General features: G+C 39.2%; 2 protein-coding genes across 3 annotated transcripts in view; one reads left to right on the forward strand and one right to left on the reverse strand.

The window, feature by feature from the left end:
• Positions 1 to 19,467, reverse strand: part of NT5DC1 (5'-nucleotidase domain containing 1) — a 144,383-nt gene that overhangs the window by 113,711 nt on the left and 11,205 nt on the right. The window contains exons 5-6 of one of the 2 annotated variants that reach the window (XM_032408024.1): positions 16,296 to 16,375; positions 14,842 to 14,923 (exon numbers count right to left, since the gene is read on the reverse strand). In XM_032408024.1, the coding sequence (XP_032263915.1) occupies positions 14,842 to 14,923; positions 16,296 to 16,375 (162 nt within the window). Of the gene's footprint in view, positions 1 to 14,841; positions 14,927 to 16,295; positions 16,376 to 19,467 lie in introns of both variants that reach the window. The other variant, XM_032408023.1, reaches the window with a different exon arrangement.
• On the forward strand, positions 5,264 to 14,800 carry COL10A1 (collagen type X alpha 1 chain). Its single transcript, XM_032408027.1, has 2 exons — positions 5,264 to 6,568; positions 11,073 to 14,800. Exons 1-2 carry the CDS (start codon positions 6,415 to 6,417, stop codon positions 12,941 to 12,943), a joined length of 2,025 nt encoding a protein of 674 aa, XP_032263918.1. The 5' UTR covers positions 5,264 to 6,414; the 3' UTR covers positions 12,944 to 14,800.

Here is a 19,467-nt window from a genome sequence, read left to right on the forward strand (position 1 = left end):
AGAATCAAAATCACCACTAGACCAAGATTCCAATTCTCATGTGTAAAATGGGCAAAAATCTAAAAATGCAACAAAATCTAAACAACATATCCTGTTGGTGATGCTGTAAGGAAACACCCATATTTTGCCGGTGGAAATGTGAAATGACACAAGACCTATGCAGGGGAGTGTAATGACATGTAATAAATTACATATGCATTTACCCTTTGATCTATGATTCCCAGTTCTAAAAATCTCTTCTGAAGATATTCTGGCCAAAAAATACACACATACAAAGTAATCCACTGTAGAAATATTTGTAATGGCAAGAGAGAGGAAATAACACATATGCCCATCACAGGGAAAAGTGTGTAAAACTGCAGTATGATCACACAGTGGAGTACTATGCAGCTGGAAAAAGGAAATGTGGACCATCTTTACATAATGCTATGCAATGATCTCCAAGACAAACTATTACATAAAATAAGGTAGCATATAGTATGTATTTTGTTATGCCATTTATCTAAGAAGTTAGAAGGGGATATGAATGAATATCTATTTTAAAAAATAATAAAAGTATAAACCAAAAAAGATTTTTTTATTTTTATTTTTTTATTTATTTACTTATTTTAAAGATTTTATTTATTTTCACACACAGAGAGAGACACAGCGAGAGCAGGAACACAAGCAGGGGGAGTGGGAGAGGGAGGAGCAGGCTCCCCGCTGAGCAGGGAGCCCAATGTGGGGCTCAATCCCAGGACCCTGGGATCAAGACCTGAGCCGAAGGCAGATGCTTAACGGCTGAGCCACCCAGGCGCCCCACCAAAAAAGATTTTTAAAAAAGGTTATAGAAGGAGGGTGAAAGAGGGTGGACAGGTCAGTAATAGAAGCCAGGCTTCTCTGAATATTCCTGGTTTTATAAATTTGAATTGAGAAATATGCAGTATAAGCTGAAGCTGGCTTGTACTGGTGCTTGATAAATGTTCAGGTATTTTGTGAGTCTTTACCTTGGTAGCCTGAAATTGGCCACAGTAGGAGGAATTACATCATGGATATCAGCAAACATAGCTCCCGACCTCCAAGCCAGTTGTGAAACATTTATCAGCATACACTGGAAACAAGTATTTTAGGAAAGTATAAAACAAAATTAAATTTAAAAAAAGAACATTTCTAAAAATTGAAAGCAAGATGAAACAAATAAACCTAACACTGAATTGAGTGGGTAGCATTATGGCTGTTTTGACTCAAAAGCATGGTAATTTGACTATATAGCTCTAGTAGAAATACTAAAAGAACTGCAGAAATAATTTTAAACTATTTTCAATATTGTGGTGTGAATGTTGGAATTGTTACTGAGAAATTGTGAGTGTTATGGAACAAAGCAAGTGAATAACTCTGTTACTGTCATGAGAATTGGGAATTTTAGTATAGTTTAATATACTGGTCAGTATATTGCTGACCAAAGACAGGGAAAAAATCTGAGCAATAACAGTAATAACTATCATGGATTTTAAACACATAAAATACGTTTAAATCCATGAGTTTATGACTCTCAAACACCTCACGGGGTCACCTCTGGAGGATGCTAGGAAAATAAGCTTATTAGGTTGCACATTGATAAAGGCAATTCTCCTGTTTTTTCTATGTACTTCAAGGTAACCAAGTAGTTAATGAAGGAGTGTTTATAGAAGTATTCTAGCTAATAAACACAGGAAGAATGATAGAATTCAAATACTACCATTCTGTAACCTCCAATGAAATTATGAATCTAGGTAATGATCAATGCCTAGCAACACCACAAAACAAAAGACAACCAGCAATGAAGGGCCTCCTGATTGAAATGTACCACATATCACGGTCTATAAAGAAGTGTACTTGCTAAAAAAGTATTTGTGTGTACATCTCAAACCTGAAGGAGATCAAGCCTCTAGATCTGACTACCAATCTACAGGAAATATAGGGTACAGAAAAGTATTTTAAGTGACAACAAAATCCAAATTGTGGGAAATTGTACGGAACAGATGACCCAGTTTTTCAACAAATAAACTGCAAAGGAAATAAAGAGACATGGAGAGAAAACATTAACAGGAACATATAAATTATGGACAATCCATGAACCTAATTTGAACAAACAGTAAATCAATCAATAAAAACATTCGAATATGTTATGTACATATATATATACACATATATGCACACACTGTACATACGTGGGTATCTCTCTCTCTGTTTATGTGTACATACGCACATATGTGTGCACTGACATACATATGCATGTATGTGTTACATATGCATGTATGTGCGTGTACATATATTAAGATAACTGGGAAAATCTGAACGTGGACTAAAGGATTTGATAATATTAAGAAATGGTTAATTTTTTAGGTATGATGAAGATTTTGTTTTAGAGAAAAATGACTCATTTTCTGGAGAAGTATACTGAATATTCATAGGTGAACTGGGATACTATGTATTTGTCCACAATTTTTTTAAAGATTTTATTTATTAGAGAGAGAGTGAGCGAGACAGCAAAAGAGAGAGAGCATGAGCAGGGAAGGGAGGGAGGGGCAGAGGGAGAGGGAGAAGCAGACTCCCTGCTGAGCATGGGGCTCGATCTTAGGACCCCTGGGATCATGACCTGAGCCGAAGGCAGATGCTCAACTGACTGAGCCACCCAGGCACCCCTATTTGTCCACAATTTGAGGTATGGTGAATGGAGGGATTAAGTGGCAGGGAGTTGAGATTAGTTTAAATTGGGCGAGGGGTACCTAGCACTCACTGTAACTAATCTCTATTTCTATATAAGACTAAAATTTTCCACAATAAAGTTAAAAAGTATATGCACAAAAATGACAAAAAACTATGTAGCTAATATTAACAAGGTGGTTATAGAACAATATCAGACCAAGACATTCCAACTTAGGAGTCCACTGTGATCACCTGAAGAGCTTTTTCACAATATAATCTCGGAACTACCATTATATCACCGAACCTCGAAGACTCAAGGAACCGTGTCATGTCCCTCAAAGACTGCGGACCACTGTTCAAACCCAGTAAAGGTGGGGGCTGCACATTATTCACCCACTTTTTATATCCATGCTGGATACATAAGAGGTACTCAAAAAATATTTGGTGAATTAATGACTAACCCTTGGTAGTGAAAATGAACAGGCAAGCTTAGAGCAGCTAAATGCTAAATGTGCAAAAAACATTCATATTTGATATTATAAAAATGCACTTAGGTTACTGAGTTTAGAGAGCATGGCTTTCTGTTTTAAGTGGAATGGGTTCTCATCATAAAGCCACAGACTAGTCACTTCAAACAGCTATAAGTAAGCTCCCAGAATAAAAATAGTTTTAAATACACAATTGGGTGGGGTGTGGCTAGCAAATATTCTGATTCTACAATCTGCTTTGGACAAGACAGTACTTCTTATGTGACTAACAAAGCAAATAGCAGTCAGATTCCCTGTGCTGAAATTAAGTATACTATTTGCAGAAAGGGTTGAATGTCCAAGCCTTATCCAACAAAGACACCACATTTTCCAAAGTTAAAGGGGAATATAGATCGACAAATACCCACATGTATTTACATATCCCCAAAAGAAGGCATATGACCACCTGGTATGGACTTTGTCTCTAATAAGTACTAAACGGAGCCAAGCCCACTGTCTCACCATGGGGAAGAGCAAAATACCTCAAACACAAGAATTCTCTAATTTTAAAGCTGGGAGGAGCTTAGAAACCTAGCCCAATCTTTTCATTGTCTAACAGACACCTAGAGAGTTTGAGGTGAGAAGCCCTGAAAACAGCTTGAGTAGCCACAGATGAACAAATGGTCTACACAGGTGCACAGCGCGAAGAGCTGAGAATTAATCTTCTGTACTTCCACATGAATGCTATCTAACAGGGTAACAGTCTCAATTATAAATAAATGTGTGTGTGTGTGTGTGTGTGTGTGTGTGTGTGTGTATCCATACAGACATACAAAAATACTAGAATATGTACTTGTAATAATTCCTTTAAAACAAATTCAAAACAAAAAACCCCAAATTCTACAGCCTAGCCTTCAAGAGCATCCATGTGACCTCACCTACTTTTTCACAGTCTTATCCAAATGAACCATAAGTAGATGGAAGGCAGCCATTTCTCTTACTCATCTTTTGAGGTATCTTACAGACATAGTAGAGCACATATAATAATTACAAAAGCTGTTCCATAGATCTCCAAGTGATGAAAGAATGATGAGAATATAAATTTTCAAATTCTCCTGTTAATCTGAATTGATATAAAAGTCATATTTCATATGTATCTATGAATATTATATAGAGACATATAGGACAGTGTAGATTTTTAAACATGGCAACCAATGAAAGGTTTAAATGGGAGAGTTAGGAGAAAGGCAGTCAGTGAAGGGAGCTATCCATTTACCCTTCTATAAAGGCTCAGTCTAAAAAATACAGAAAATTATATGTAGGAGAGGAAAAAGGGACAAGAAAAAGAACAAACCTTTATTCCATCCATTGGTCAAACACTAAATTATTTCAATTATCAGTCAGTCCTGAAACCATTCTACTTTAATTCTGCAGAGGTTTTAAAAATGTTGTTATCTATGCCTGTTATGGAATTTTCCTTCTCACCTACTTAACCTGTACAGTTGATTTCACTTAGCTCCAAAACAATGAAATTAAATAAGATACAAAATTTGGTCTCTCAATGTCCTGTTTGTATTAGATTTTTTAGGATCCTGAAAACTGACTTTAAGAGTCCCCTAATATTGTTAAAGAGAATTCTAAGTATTGAAAATGACAATGATAATGTTTACTTTCATCTTTGGGGGAAAAATGTTTCTAATTGGGCTGAATCAAGATTTCTGAAGGAAATTGTAAGGTAAGCCACTGATATTTTTAAAAAGCTGAAAGCAAAGTTTGAGGAATTTTTTTCTTCTGAAATGAACACAACAATCTCATCAGACATGGTATGACATTATCATGTCTTAAGGCTTTTGCCATCTCTACTACAACTCTAAAGTAAAATCCAAAATTAAGCAATAAAACCTGAAGCTATTTACTGAACATATTGTGTTATAAATAAAGAGTCCAAATCCTTCAGGGTAGTTATATTGCTAACTCTACTATCAAATTCATGGACGTCTTGCCTCTGTCTGAAAACTAAAATATTTAATATGTAAAAATTAAAGTAGATATTAACATATTTAAAATTTCTCTTATTAACTTACATTAAAATCCTAAGGACTTACATTAAATCCTAAGATATAAAACAACATACCTACATTTTAATTGTTTTTCTCAAGCTCAAAAGTAAGTAAGAATTGGAGTAAGCTATCTGCATAAAAATTTAGGAACATTAACGGACACACTGAGGGCCTTATGTCATAATTGAAGAATTTAGAGGATGGTTTAAATCCACACACACCCCTCCAAAAGACTTCCTCTCCTACTTTTATATACTACCAAATATTTTCAACCAAATAACACAAGAATGTGCTTTCAAAAATACAAAGGTCGTATTATCATCCCATCATGAACCAACCTAAATATCTGAGTAATAACTTCTAAAATAAAAACTCAGAAAAGATGGTACATGGTTAAAACTATTAATATATATTTAAGACAAAGAGTTTATTTTTCAGTAAGAAAACAAGGAAAGAGAGCCCAACCTGATCTTGTATGCCTGCCCAATAGAACTTTCCACTATAATTAGTACTCTCCACTTCTCGGGGGGAGGAGCTTAAACTCAGGGGAACTTCATGAAGTAAGGGAGAAAGAGTATAAATACTGCAGGACAGCTCTGGAGAAGGTACCAGTGTGCAGACACTGCTCACCTGGACACAGGAGGGCTCAGAAAAGCTGCCAAGAAACCATCTCCAGGAACTTCTGGCATCCAGGTAAGTCTATGACCTGATGCTCTGGTGGACTTCCATGTTAGCTTGTTTGGAAACGAGCCTCGATAAATTAACTATTTGTTTTTTTTCACTAAAAAAAAAGTGACTTTCCACTAAAGTGTACTCAGAAAGTTTAATCCTTAGCAGTCTCTATAAAAAGACAGTCCTAATAAAACCATATTTGTAAAAGTATGTCCTATTTAGTTTATTTTGAAATTACTGGATATTTCAACCTATGTTAAAGACCTTGAATTATTAATACAGGCATCTAATTCTGGTTTCTATATTTCTTCTTTAAAAATCACTTCAGTTTTACTTGATTGCTTGAATGTGGTTTCCACTAACAACTTAAGTCATATATTCATACAACTAAAAATTTCTAATTCCGGTTTATGGAATATATTAAAAACAGGATAAGGTAAAAAAGGTAGTTAACAAAATAAAGAATTCATGTGTCCAACACCAGACAAATAAAACAGGTCAGTAACAGGAAGTTATTCTTTTCTGTTTTTCAGAAGCCATCTGAGAACATGTTGCCACAAACAGCCCTTTTGCTGCTAATGTCCTTGAACCTGGTTCATGGAGAATTTTATGCCGAGCGATACCAAACACCTACAGGCATAAAAGGCCCCCTACCTAACCCCAGGACACAGTTCTTCATTCCCTATGCCATAAAGAGTAAAGGTAAACTTTATATATTTTGCTGTATTAACCAACTGGTTGTTGCTTTCTACAATCTTAATGATCTCTTGAACAAAATGCTTTTAACTCTATTTGGTGTTTAATTATGTTCAAACTCCCGAATTTGTCCAAAATACTAAAACAAAATGAGTGATGGAAAAAAGCAGGTCTATTCAAGAACATTAATATCCTTTACACAGTGAGTAGAGTAGAAAGATGTACCTGAAGGATATTAAGAACTCTTACGTGTGGAAAGTTTTTCCCTCAAATGGCGCTTCTGTACAAAAAACTAACCATAATGTAGAAATATGAATCCAAAACAAATTAATCAAGTTTAAAAATGTCTTAATGAGAAATAACTGCCAATTATACAAAGAGAGTAGCAGGTTTAGGTATCTAAATACTTAACCATCATTTACTTGTACAACCAATTCGGCTAGCCCACCAATATATACAAAACCGAGTCTTAACTATCAAATGAAATCTAACGCTTTTCCACGAAATTTAATAGGCAAATGAGGTGGCAATTTTCCTAACTACTTAGACATTTTTGTAGGGGTTAGTAGTCAAGTACAAAGACTTAACTGCCATGTACTAACTGTGGGGCCTCAAGTAAGTTACTTACCCTCTCTGTGCCTTAATTTCCTCATCCGGAAAAGCAGCAGCAGTGATCTCAAAGAGCTGTTGGGAAGTTTGAGTTACCTGCTGTAAAGTACTCGAGTATTAGCTGTATTACTGGTACTTCACCTCCTCACACTGTGGTAGTACTGGGGCGGTGGGTAGCTTTAGATACGTTTTAGCTTTGTTCCTGAATCTCTTCCCTAGCTGTTCAGCTTTCTCAGATATTATGAAGAGAAGTGAGAAAATGCACGCACACTACTAACAGATCCTCAAAGAAGGGCAATTATTAGGTTTCACATTCACTAATTCCACGGAACGACATCTGGCACGCACTGCCTGAAAAACATCTACTGAATTAAACTGCATCATCTGAACTGATTGTAGGATTCAAATTTCCTTTCCTTAGTATTTTTTCATTATAGTTACCTATTTTACCTTGCAAATAATGCTAAGGATATTTGCCGTAAACTCTACAAATGATGCTTTTGGAGATGACCATTTTCGGCAAATTAAACTTACAGGATTGTCTTCTTAAAAAGAAAGATGAAATTTAAAACATTTCATGAAAGGAAGCTTAATGTTTAAAAATAAATGCACAGGTGCGTCACAAAAACATCTTGAATGTCTCAAAATACAGATAAAATACGAGAAAGAGAAAAGTTATGAAAGAAAGAATAAAAGGTAAGGAAACCTGCTACTTCCCTTGAAGCAATGAATGGCAAGGTGAAATGCTAGGACATGTATCACTGGGTATATTCTCTACGATCACAAATTCAGACTTTTTATAGTTTACCATACAGCCTTGAGTTTAAAATCAAATGCACCACTTATGGAAGGTTAAAAATATTTCTATTTTCCCACCTTACTGTACTGTGTCATCCTATTTCTGCAGAATAAATGAAAATATATATCTTACTAACAAATGAAAAACTTAGAAGCTGCATTTTAACTGCTAAACCCACTACAGTTTCTACTTGATAATACAAGGTGGAAACTCAAGTACATTACCATTCACTGGCAGGCACTAATGCACTAAAAGGAAGACAAAAGCCCACAATCTATACACGTATAACATTAGGTTGATAACAGAAATACAAAGAGTGCCTATGTAATTCCTGGGCCCATCTGTTCACCACAGGCTCAAAGAGGGCTCAGCCAAAACACACTAAATTATGCTGCAAAGGAATGCAGAGCTGGTGGCCCCATGAGTGCCATATTCTGACATGATCAACCACTATTTTGGTTTCTGGACTTTCAGAAACTTTTCTGCTGGGCAATCATTTTTCCTTGAGCATGGTATCACCCAATCTTTCATTTTTTTTAATTGGCAAGCAACAAACAGGGGCTATCCCCCAAAGACAACAGAACTCACATTCTTTCTTACATCAAGAGGTAGAGGACCTATGAGGGCAACATTCCAAGTGACTGAGATCACCCTGTCCTTGGACTTCCAGTCTCAAATGGTGCTCTATGGAGTCATTTTCTTTTCTTTCTTAAAAGATTTCATTTATTTATTTTAGAGAGAGAAAGAGAGAGTGTAAGGGCGGGGGGGAGAGACAGAAAGAATCCCAAGCCAACTCCGAGCTGAGCGTAGAGCTCGATCTAACGACCCTGAGATCACGACCTGAGCTGAAACCAAGAGTCGGATGCTTAACCGACTGAGCCACCCAGGTACCCCCACTATGTAGTCATTTTCAGTAAGACTGTTTTTCCTCCCTATTTTAACAGTTAAAGAGATTTCCAACCAGACTAAGATAGTCATTTTTAGTATGGATATGACCTTTAGGAGATTCAGAATAAGATTCTGAAGCAAACCCATTCAATCTAATATAGTTTGCATTTGAAAAAAAGTGCTATTTTCTATTTATTCATCTATTCTATTTGTAATACATTACATCCATTTATATTTATAGACATTATACTGTATGTACACTAAAAAGTCAATCTATCAATGATATGAGTATATGGAGATCTTTTCCATAAATTAATTTTTCTCATAGTCTTCTTCCTGATGCCATCTTCTGAAAATCCATGAGTGAATAAAGCTCCAGACATTTAAATATTTGCAAAATGAAATATAACTCTAATTAGTACAAAATATAAATATCCAAGTCTAAAATAATATTCCTATTTTAGCATATCTACTTTAATGATTCTACTGTGTATTTTATATTTCATTTGTCACCAAATGTATTTCAAATATCAGGAATACCCAAGAGAATAATATTAGCAACTACTACTGGCTTACTACTTCTTACATGCCAGTTAATATGAAAGATTTTTAAAAATATCATAATGTACCAGCAATTGATAATTAATGTGGACCATACCCATAAGCATATGTTTTCAAAGGCAATTTACAATTCATTTAATATTAATTCCAATTTACTCTTCATTCTGATTTCTAAAGCCATTAAAGATTTAGGTAAAGTTTAAGTATATTAATTAGTCACTTTTGTACAAAAAAGATATGGCTCAAAAGTCACAGCCATAAGTCATTCTCAGGATTTTGACCAAACCATTCAATAACTATGCCATTTGCTAAATCTACCATAACTACGAACCATTTTCCAGTAGTAAAAGAATCTAAATAGTATACGCAGGCATTCTATCTATCTTCCTAAAGATTTATTAAACACAAAATTATTTTAATACAAATTTTGCAAATAGACATTTAAATCATACCAAATTATTACCATTTTTGCTAGCTATTGAAGAATTTCTCTGAGAAAGAAAAGCGTATTTTATTTTATTTTTTAAAGATTTTATTTATTTATTTGACAGAGACAGCAAGAGAGGGAACACAAGGAGGGGGAGTGGGAGAGGGAGAAGCAGGCTTCCCACGGAGCAGGGAGCCCGATGTGGGGCTTGAGTCCAGGACCCTGGGATCATGATCTGAGCCAAAGGCAGATGCTTAATGATTGAGCCACCCAGGCGCCCTGAAAAGAGTATTTTATAATAGATATTTATGATGATTGCTGCCTAAAGATTCTCTGATATGGTAATATATCCCCAGTTATATATCTTAATACCAGAATGCTCTGTTAAATCCCACCGTTGTATGACTAAAACCAAAACCCTGGACACCTCTTATCACAGGGACATTTGTTGTACTCCCTTCATGACTGAAGCTCTTATAAGATGCATCCTGTGCTTCCCCATACTTGTAGCCCAAGAGCCCTTTTCATGTCACAGGCAGTGAATAAACAATTTATGAACTGAATTCATAATATCAGTAGAAGTATTTGGTTCAAATGGACCCACAGCTCTGTGAAAGCAACAATAACTGTGTGCATTAATCAAAGAAAACTTTAGATAAACATTTTAATACTATTTTATATACTCTGCCCACTGGATCTAATTCTCTAATTCTTTGTTTCAATGTTAAGTCAATGAAAGGAGGGTGTAGGAGCTCATGGTATGTACTGAGGGTGAAAAAAATACATCTAAACTGTGTTCAGCAGGCTATGACAGATTTTCTCACTGATGTCTGATAGGATAGCTTTTGTGAGAGAAAGCTGTTATAGTTCTTAAATGTTTTCCCATTTATTCTGCATTTGTCTTTTTCTTCCTTTCTATCCAATACCTTTTTTCCCCTTTCCTCTTGAGGTAGATGATATTCCCAAAAGAAATGGGGTAAATACCCCACTGTACTCTTACTCTAGACAAATTCTTCAACCCCAGTTTATTTTCATGGATAATGAAGATGTACTGAAAGTATTATAGTAGCCATGGTCCATCCTCTCTGGCAGTGTTTTTAAATACAGTATAAAATGTATTATCTGAAACCATTAAAGACTAGTCTGCCAAAGTGGACTGACTGACAGTGCAATATCATTACTAATCATCTCTCTCTCTGGGTGTGTGTATTGGGCATGTTTTTTAGGTGTATCAGTAAGAGGAGAGCAAGGTATTCCTGGTCCACCAGGCCCCGCTGGACCTCGAGGGCACCCAGGTCCATCTGGACCTCCAGGAAAACCAGGCCATGGAAGTCCCGGACCCCAAGGAGAGCCAGGGTTGCCTGGACCACCGGGACCATCGGCCACTGGGAAGCCAGGTTTGCCAGGACTCCCAGGAAAACCAGGGGAGAAAGGACCATCTGGACCAAAAGGAGATATTGGACCAGCTGGTTTACCAGGACCACGGGGCCCACCAGGGCCACCCGGAATCCCCGGCCCAGCTGGAATTACTGTTACAGGAAAACCTGGACAACAAGGACCTACAGGAGCTCCAGGACCCAGGGGCTTTCCTGGGGAAAAGGGTGCACCGGGAGTCCCTGGTGTGCATGGACAGAAAGGGGAAGCAGGATATGGTGCTCCTGGACGCGCGGGTGAGAGGGGGCTTCCAGGCCCTCAGGGTCCCATGGGACCACCTGGCCCTCCTGGAGTGGGAAAAAGAGGTGAAAATGGGTTTCCAGGACAGCCAGGCACCAAAGGCGATCGGGGCTTTCCAGGAGAGAGGGGACCAGCTGGCCTGCCAGGCCCCCAAGGTCCTCCTGGGGAACGAGGACCAGAAGGCACTGGAAAGCCAGGAGCCACTGGAGCCCCAGGCCAGCCAGGGATTCCTGGGACAAAAGGTCACCCTGGGGCTCCAGGAATGGCTGGGCCCCCAGGGGCTCCTGGCTTTGGGAAACCAGGGTTGCCTGGCCTGAAAGGACAAAGAGGACCTATTGGCCTTCCAGGAAGTCCAGGTGCTAAAGGGGAACAAGGCCCAGCAGGTCATCCCGGGGAACCAGGTCTGACTGGACCCCCTGGAACTATGGGACCCCAAGGACCAAAAGGTATGGCAGGCAACCAGGGGATTCCAGGCCCTAAAGGTGAGACAGGGCCAGTGGGGCCTGCAGGACACCCTGGGGCTAAGGGAGAAAGGGGTTTGTCTGGGTTAGATGGAAAACCAGGGTACCCGGGAGAACCAGGCAGCAGTGGTCCTAAGGGAAACCCAGGGTTACCAGGCCCAAAAGGGGACGCTGGAGTTCGAGGACCTCCTGGTCTCCCAGGCCCTGTGGGCCCAGCAGGAGTGAAGGGAATGCCTGGACCCAATGGTGAGACTGGTCCAAGAGGTGCCCCTGGAATACCAGGAACCAGAGGCCCCATTGGGCCACCGGGCATTCCAGGATTCCCTGGATCTAAAGGGGATCCAGGAACTCCAGGTCCTCCTGGCCCAGCGGGCGTAGCAATGAAGGGGCTCAATGGTCCCACTGGGCCACCAGGGCCTCCAGGTCCGAGGGGTCACACTGGACAGCCCGGCCTCCCAGGTCCCCCAGGCCCCCCAGGCCCCCCAGGCCAAGCAGCCCCGTCTGAGGGTTTTATAAAGGCAGACCAAAGGCCTTTTGTTAGTGCCAACCAGGGAGTCACAGGAATGCCTATGTCTGCTTTCACTGTTATTCTCTCCAAAGCTTACCCAGCTGTAGGCATTCCCATCCCATTTGACAAGATTTTGTATAACAAGCAACAGCATTATGACCCAAGAACTGGAATCTTCACCTGCAGGATACCAGGAACGTACTATTTCTCCTACCACGTGCATGTGAAAGGGACCCATGTCTGGGTGGGCCTGTATAAGAACGGCACCCCTGTAATGTACACCTATGACGAATACACCAAAGGCTACCTGGATCAGGCTTCGGGGAGCGCCATACTTGATCTCACGGAGAACGACCAGGTGTGGCTCCAGCTGCCCAACGCTGGGTCGAACGGGCTGTACTCCTCGGAGTATGTCCACTCCTCTCTCTCAGGGTTCTTGGTGGCACCAGTGTGAGCATATTCCCAATGAGCTAATGTAAGTCTGCTTGAAAAGGCATTCCCCAACTCCACCGCGCCCCACAAAGTGCATATGGAGGTAGGCCAAAAAAACGTGACTAATTTTAATTTTCCAAATACGGATTTGAGCTTTCAGACCAACCAGTTCTCCCCCCCGAAAAAGTGAGCAGCAGTAGTAAACAACAGGTGAAGACTCTCTTGAATTTCTAGTCAGCAGTCCCAAGGCTCTTTAAAGTTTTCTGTGAACTCCTTCAGTATTTAAAAATTTCACCCTGAAAGTCCTACTAGGCTAAAAAAATAAAATGATCACAAAGAAACCCTGAAATGTGACATTAAATCACGTTAAATTTGATTTCAGAAATTCAGCATTTAAAAAAAAAATAAGCCTCTTTCTACTGATTAACAGGAGAACTTCTAGGAAACATTCAGAGGGTATCATGTCTTTCTAGAACTCAAATACTTGAATATTCAAATTTAAAAGGCATTGTATGCCCTAAGATCTTTCTCAGGTGCATTACTTGAAGGCTTACATGGCCCCTTTGTCAAGATCTATTCAAATGTACAGGTGCACATAAACTTCCTACAGTTCTAATAAAAAACCAAAGGATGATGTTAAAATCTGAAATGCAAGGTGCTTTAGCCACGAACATTTTCAAACTTTTCTGTGACTGCAGAAAAGCTTTCTATATACCCTTCACAACTTGGAAATGGGTGTCTAACCTAGTTTATTTACTTAATACAAGTGTGATTAATTTGATTTAATTCCATATTGAGTCTTACAGATTATGATTTTGTGGGTTTACAGATTATTGCCATATGGACCTTGAGCCTCCCACTCTAGTGAAATTATAGTTAACGTCAAGGGTTTCAAAATCTGGCTAGAAATGAAAAGATATTATTTATTTATGCTCTGTACTGTATTTTTATATTGCTGCTTAAAACTTTTAAGCTGTGCCTCACTTATTAAAGCATGACATGTTTTACCTACTCCTTATTTACAAAGCAATAAAATAACATCAACAGATTTTTATGCTGAATTTATTTGAGAGCAGCAATTTGCTATTCTCAACCATTCTTTTAAGGGTTTTCACTTTACAAAGTTTATAAAAGAAAAACAATAAAGTGGTAGGTGGCTCTTACAGTTGTCATGGATACTGCCCTCTACTGGGGATGGTCATTCGCACACGCCCCCCAGCACTCTGTGTGGACTATGAAAAGGCACCCACAGGACCACATGGGACCTACCAGCCAGGGTTGAGGGCCGGTGACCAGGCACAGAAAAGTGAGACAATCTCCCCAAAGCAGTGATTTCTTCAGGGAAGGAAATAAGGAGGTGTCAGAGAAATATGTAATTTTTTTAAAAAGTATTCTGCGGTTACTATTTATTGCCTTGACATGTTTTTAGTCCCAATATTTAGGATTATTTTGATGACTTAAATTACGTTAAAAGGAAGGCAGGCAATTTTATGTCAATCAAAAAGCAACCCTTTTCTAAGCTGAGAAACACTGCTCTTGAGCACCTATCAGTCCACTAGGTATCTCAGGACAGTCTGGTTCGAGTCCCCGAGGTAATCTATGATAAAACATCCCTGTACTCCTTAGAAGTAACCTCCGAGTAACGTTACCAAGCTAATCTGAGATGCAGCTGCGAGGCCCCACGTGCAACTTGGCCATGTCCCTGACCCATTCTGAGTCAACCAGTCCTGTTTTTAAGCAACAAGAAAGGAATTCTAAAGAACCTCTTAAAATATAAACAGTACCAACTTTGTAGCAAAATTTTAGATAAAATCAAGTCCTAATTGAGGAACATTAACAAGATAGGTAACTTCAAAGTAATTTACAAGCCGCACAGCATTTAAAAACATCAATTAGAAGGTCTCCCTTCACATTACTCACCCTTAAAAGCTGACATTTTATAATTGTGTTGTATACCAGCAACTATATCCTTCCAAAAATCAAATGTTTTTTGACCATTGTTCTGCTAAAAAAAAAGAAAAAAAAAAATCCCAAATGTTAACCCATGTAATAATGATGTTTTTAAGCACAGTAAAAAAAAGCAAGCAATTACAATATTGCCGTAATCTAAAATCGGGACTCATATTTAGAAAAGATAACCGATGAAAAAACTCATTCTCTAAATGGGACTTTAAGAAGAAAAATCTAAGAAAATCACTGGTACAAATACATATATACACACATACAACTAAATATTAATATAGCTCATGTAGCCCAAATAAAATAGAAATTTCTACTCAGTGTGAAGTCTAAAAATTATATATTTTAAACACAGGAGTAAATTTACAGTGTTATAGCTTTTGGGATATCAGAATGTACCACTTCATGTACTGGGGCATCAATGGGGCTAAGAAGCCTCAAGTCCTAAAGTCCTAAAAGCTGGTTACTTTAGAATTCAGCGCACATTTACCTGATTTCAATAAAAAAGAGCAGCAAATCTCTATAGGAGAGATGAAGGAGGCTCCAAATCCAAAACATAAATCACTTTTGGATTTTTTAAAACCAGGATGCAAATAAACATTACATTGAAACACAGAACACTGCAAGGCCTTGCTTTCTTGGAAACATTATTAACCAGTGTCCTTCTATCTAAACTACTAGACATTTGTCTCTAATTAAACTCTGAAATATCTGAAGACTAATACATTTGTTTGAAGTCACTATGGATGAAAAACTGATCCCATCTCATGTAAATAACGTCTACATAATAAAATAATTACTCAACAGAAACTCGCAAACACATGACTAACTCTGGCTCAAAAGTAAACCATTATCCATGTTCTATTAATAACATGATCGTTATGATTTTCAAAGACAACATATGCAAAACAGAAAAGTAATTCTGACATAAAACTGGTGTCTGTTCACAGATTGTAAGCCCTAAGTATATTCAGTCTTCATCAACAGTATAAAGTCTACACGCATCAAACTGTTCAAAATGACGAATTTAAAAACTTCATCTCATTTTTTTGATTTTTTATTATTTAGAGTGCTTAAGGACAGGTGGAATTTTCTTAATTATCTTTAATTTTTTTTTTTTAATTCTGCTAATGAAACCAAGAAAATATTTTTTCCAGCTGTGAAGTATTTTCTTTTTAGACATTTGCACCCCCTGCTGGAGAATAGGTTTATTATCCCTGGGGGGAAAAATGGTCAGGGCTACTTAATTTTCCCAAAATATTTGACCAAATTCTCTATGTTTTTCTTCCTTAGTCACTTCCAAAACCACAAAGAAGAAACTGAGTAAAACTCACTCAAAAGACATATATAATTAAGTCCTCTGATTTATGACTGAATACCTATCATAATTTCTGAAAAATGAGTCCCTGGCTCACCTTTGTTAGAGAGTCCACCACTCTGGCACAGAGAAGCGCTCCTGGCAGGTCAAAGTAGTTATCATAAAAATAATATTTTCCTGAAAAAGAATAAAATTTTACACTGGGAACAAATTAACACCTCATTTACGTGACACACAGAAACTTGGCTGAAGAGACACCAGACTTTGGTTTGGTTACTTAGAGGGGCCTCTATTTCAATTCAGAATGGCTCTATTACAGGCGTTCACTGTCTTTAAAGAAGGGTTAAGCTACAAGAAAGTTTAAAAATGATATCCCTAATTTAAGGATCTTACGAAAAAAAAATTTTACGTAAAAACTAGACTATACCCTAAATATAAAATGGGTTATGAAAAAGCCACAATTTATGGTACCAATGTCACTGAATTTCAAGACCATCAGCATAACACTGGAGCACCATGAGGTAATCTGCACAATAGTACCTTTTCATATCTGTGCTGGTTGGTCCACCTTCAGTTTAACGTGAGAAGAACCAGAGCGATGGAGGAATAATAATAATAAAAAAAATCACATCATGTAAGGACATAGTGTACTTATCTGGGAAAAACTCACGGGCACAGCACAGGCACTCCAGGATCTCAGGGAGGAGAGGGATTGAATTTATCCTGTCTGGCCCTAGGACAGAATTAAACTTGAGCCCTTCCTTGGTGCAGATGTCACTTTTGGACTCTGCCATCCCTGGGCAAACACTTGATGACCCATGTCACATTCCTTTGGCTCATGTCTGATCCCAGCCACTGCTGTGCTAAATGGCATCATCCCACCTCAAGCACACCTGTGTCATTCACTTTCCCCAGAAGGCTGTGGAGTCCATGTGGCTCATGTGGTAAGCCTCGACCAGGAGCCAGTGGGTGAGTCTCAAGTTAAGGGGCCAGTGAAGGCTCCCGTCCCTTGGATTGACAACTCTGGGAGGTATTCTCAGTGCTTCTCAGAGATCCCAGTGGAATCCAGCCCCCACTGTTCCTTCCTTCTATGGCTCACTGTCTCCACTATCTCACTCCTGTATACCAGATCGGGACCAACCACTCTGCTTTGGGGGGATCCCAATGTCCTAGAATCCCTAGAGAACCCTTGTACAAAGAGGAATCAAACAGAACCAAAGGTGAAGCCAGATTGTAGTTTAATGTGAGAAAGTACTTTTCGAATGGTCATAACTATTGCATAGGTGCCTGATTTCAAGTCCTCCCTTCTTCCCATTTGCAAGCTAGGTATGAAGCTATGGAACACAGCAGTCTTGTTCCTTAGTGTCCACTAAGCACGATACCCAGCATACTGCAGGCACTCAACAAATGTTTGTTGAATGAATGAATGATCTAACAATGGAATGGATTTTTGGAATGAGGGAGTGCCACAGGTAAATTAGGAGAAAACCCTCTGCAGGGGCCAGATGTCTATCCCTTTAAATGTCATTTAATGCCCGTCACTTCTTCATATCAAATTACTAAGAATGTATAAGAAATAAAGTCAAAAGTTCTCCTTCTGTTAATTCACAAAATGGCTGTGTGGGTTTACGTATCCTTTCCCTCAGTTAAAAATAGTTTGGTTGGCATGATCTTCCTGGTTTTTACTCTTACAGCTGAAATTATTGGCAGAACATCTTAGATTACTTTTCACCCCTCAGAAAGGTCAGGATGGCTTTGTCAGTGTGAGGAACCAGGCATCTGGAGGAAAAGGGAGGTAACATCCCACGTGCATTTCTGCTCACACTCTGCTGTGCTATAAGGCCACGCGATGCTCCAGGGCTCCCAAGACTAGGACAGTGGGCACAGCCTCCCAAGGTCCATGACCCTGCACTTGATCTACTCTCCTGCCTGTGACATCAGAGTGGCCAGCCGCTCCGGGCACCGTGGCAGCAGGAGAACTGTCGTCACTGCTGGTTACGCCCCCTTGCTTTTCCCTTCCCCTGTCGCTCCCTTTGTGGCCATTAACACAAAATTCAGTTAAAGAGCTGGAATACTGATCGTGAGTCTTAGGTGGGATCTAATCAAACAGCTCAGGGGTTTAATGAGACTCCCTCCCACAAGCCAAGGGGCTGACTCACTGGACTGTCAAATGTGGGCTGGATGACCGCTGTGTGGACACACCGAGGCTTGCTCAGTCCTGACCTATGAACTGGGCCAGGCTGCTCTCAATGCCTCTTCCTCCACCAAAACTCCAAGACTGTACCCCATGAAAGCTTTGACTCTCGCCCCTCCTTAGAAGCAGAGAAGCTTACTGGCAATAAAGGAATTAGTGAGTTCCGTTCAATAAAACAAGCCTCTAAGTCCAGACAAGTCCTATAATCCTTAACCTCTGCCCACTGAGAAACCGTTCCCCAAGAAGCCATTGCCAACACTACGTACTTTGTAAACTGCCTACTCGTACTGGCAACAGAACAGAGGCGAGTGAGTGACTGAGGGCAAGAGAACAATTTATGTTAGCACAATGTTCTCAATTGTGCAGATGAGTGATACCACCTTCACTTAAAGGTGAGCAAAGTGATGCTAAGAGTGGCTTAGTAATTGACCAGATCACTTTGCCCAGCAAGGAACAGTCAATATGAGCCAGGACCACCTGTCTCCACCTCCCCCGTGGTTTCTGCTACACTAAGCTGTTTCTGCATAATCTACCAGTTGACGGGGGGAAAAAGATCAAAAGGACTTGCTCTCTGGAAATTGGCTGGTAATGAAAACCATACTCCTGCCAGTGCAACAACTGGCAAAGGGATTATCAAATAAACCGTCAGTAAAATGTCTCTGTCCATCAATGTTTTAAATTCCCTAAATGTACTGGTAGGGAATGCACTTTATAATGCTCTCCTCAAATGAAGGCCCTTATTTGGCCATACTGATCAAAATTTTACTTTATTTTATTTTTTGGTGGGCAGCAAAGTTTATTGAATGATAGTAAAGCAAAGTTCATTGAGTGATAGTATAAAGCTCCCAAAGATGGAGGGGACCTGAGAGGGTTGCCCTAAAATTTTTAAACCTATATATCCTTAGAGCACTTCTAGGAATTTACAAAAGTGCAAAATACACACGTATGAAAACATTACTGCAGGCTTGTTTGTAATGGCCAAACGCCAGACACAATGCAAACGTGTACTAGGAACAGACTGATGGACGGCACTGGATGGCAGGGCACACCAGCATTTAACAGAACGAGGTGCATC

Source organism: Phoca vitulina, unplaced genomic scaffold (assembly GCF_004348235.1).
Source record: "Phoca vitulina isolate PV1807 unplaced genomic scaffold, GSC_HSeal_1.0 scaffold9, whole genome shotgun sequence".
NCBI classification, from domain to species: Eukaryota; Metazoa; Chordata; class Mammalia; order Carnivora; family Phocidae; genus Phoca; species Phoca vitulina.

What these genes read in the sequence shown, in the direction of transcription:
- COL10A1 (XM_032408027.1), top strand. Translation starts at nt 6,415, where the DNA reads ATGTTGCCACAAACAGCCCTTTTGCTGCTAATGTCCTTGAACCTGGTT. An exon ending in CTATGCCATAAAGAGTAAAG is followed by an intron (nt 6,569 to 11,072) that starts GTAAACTTTATA and finishes CATGTTTTTTAG; the next exon opens with GTGTATCAGTAAGAGGAGAG.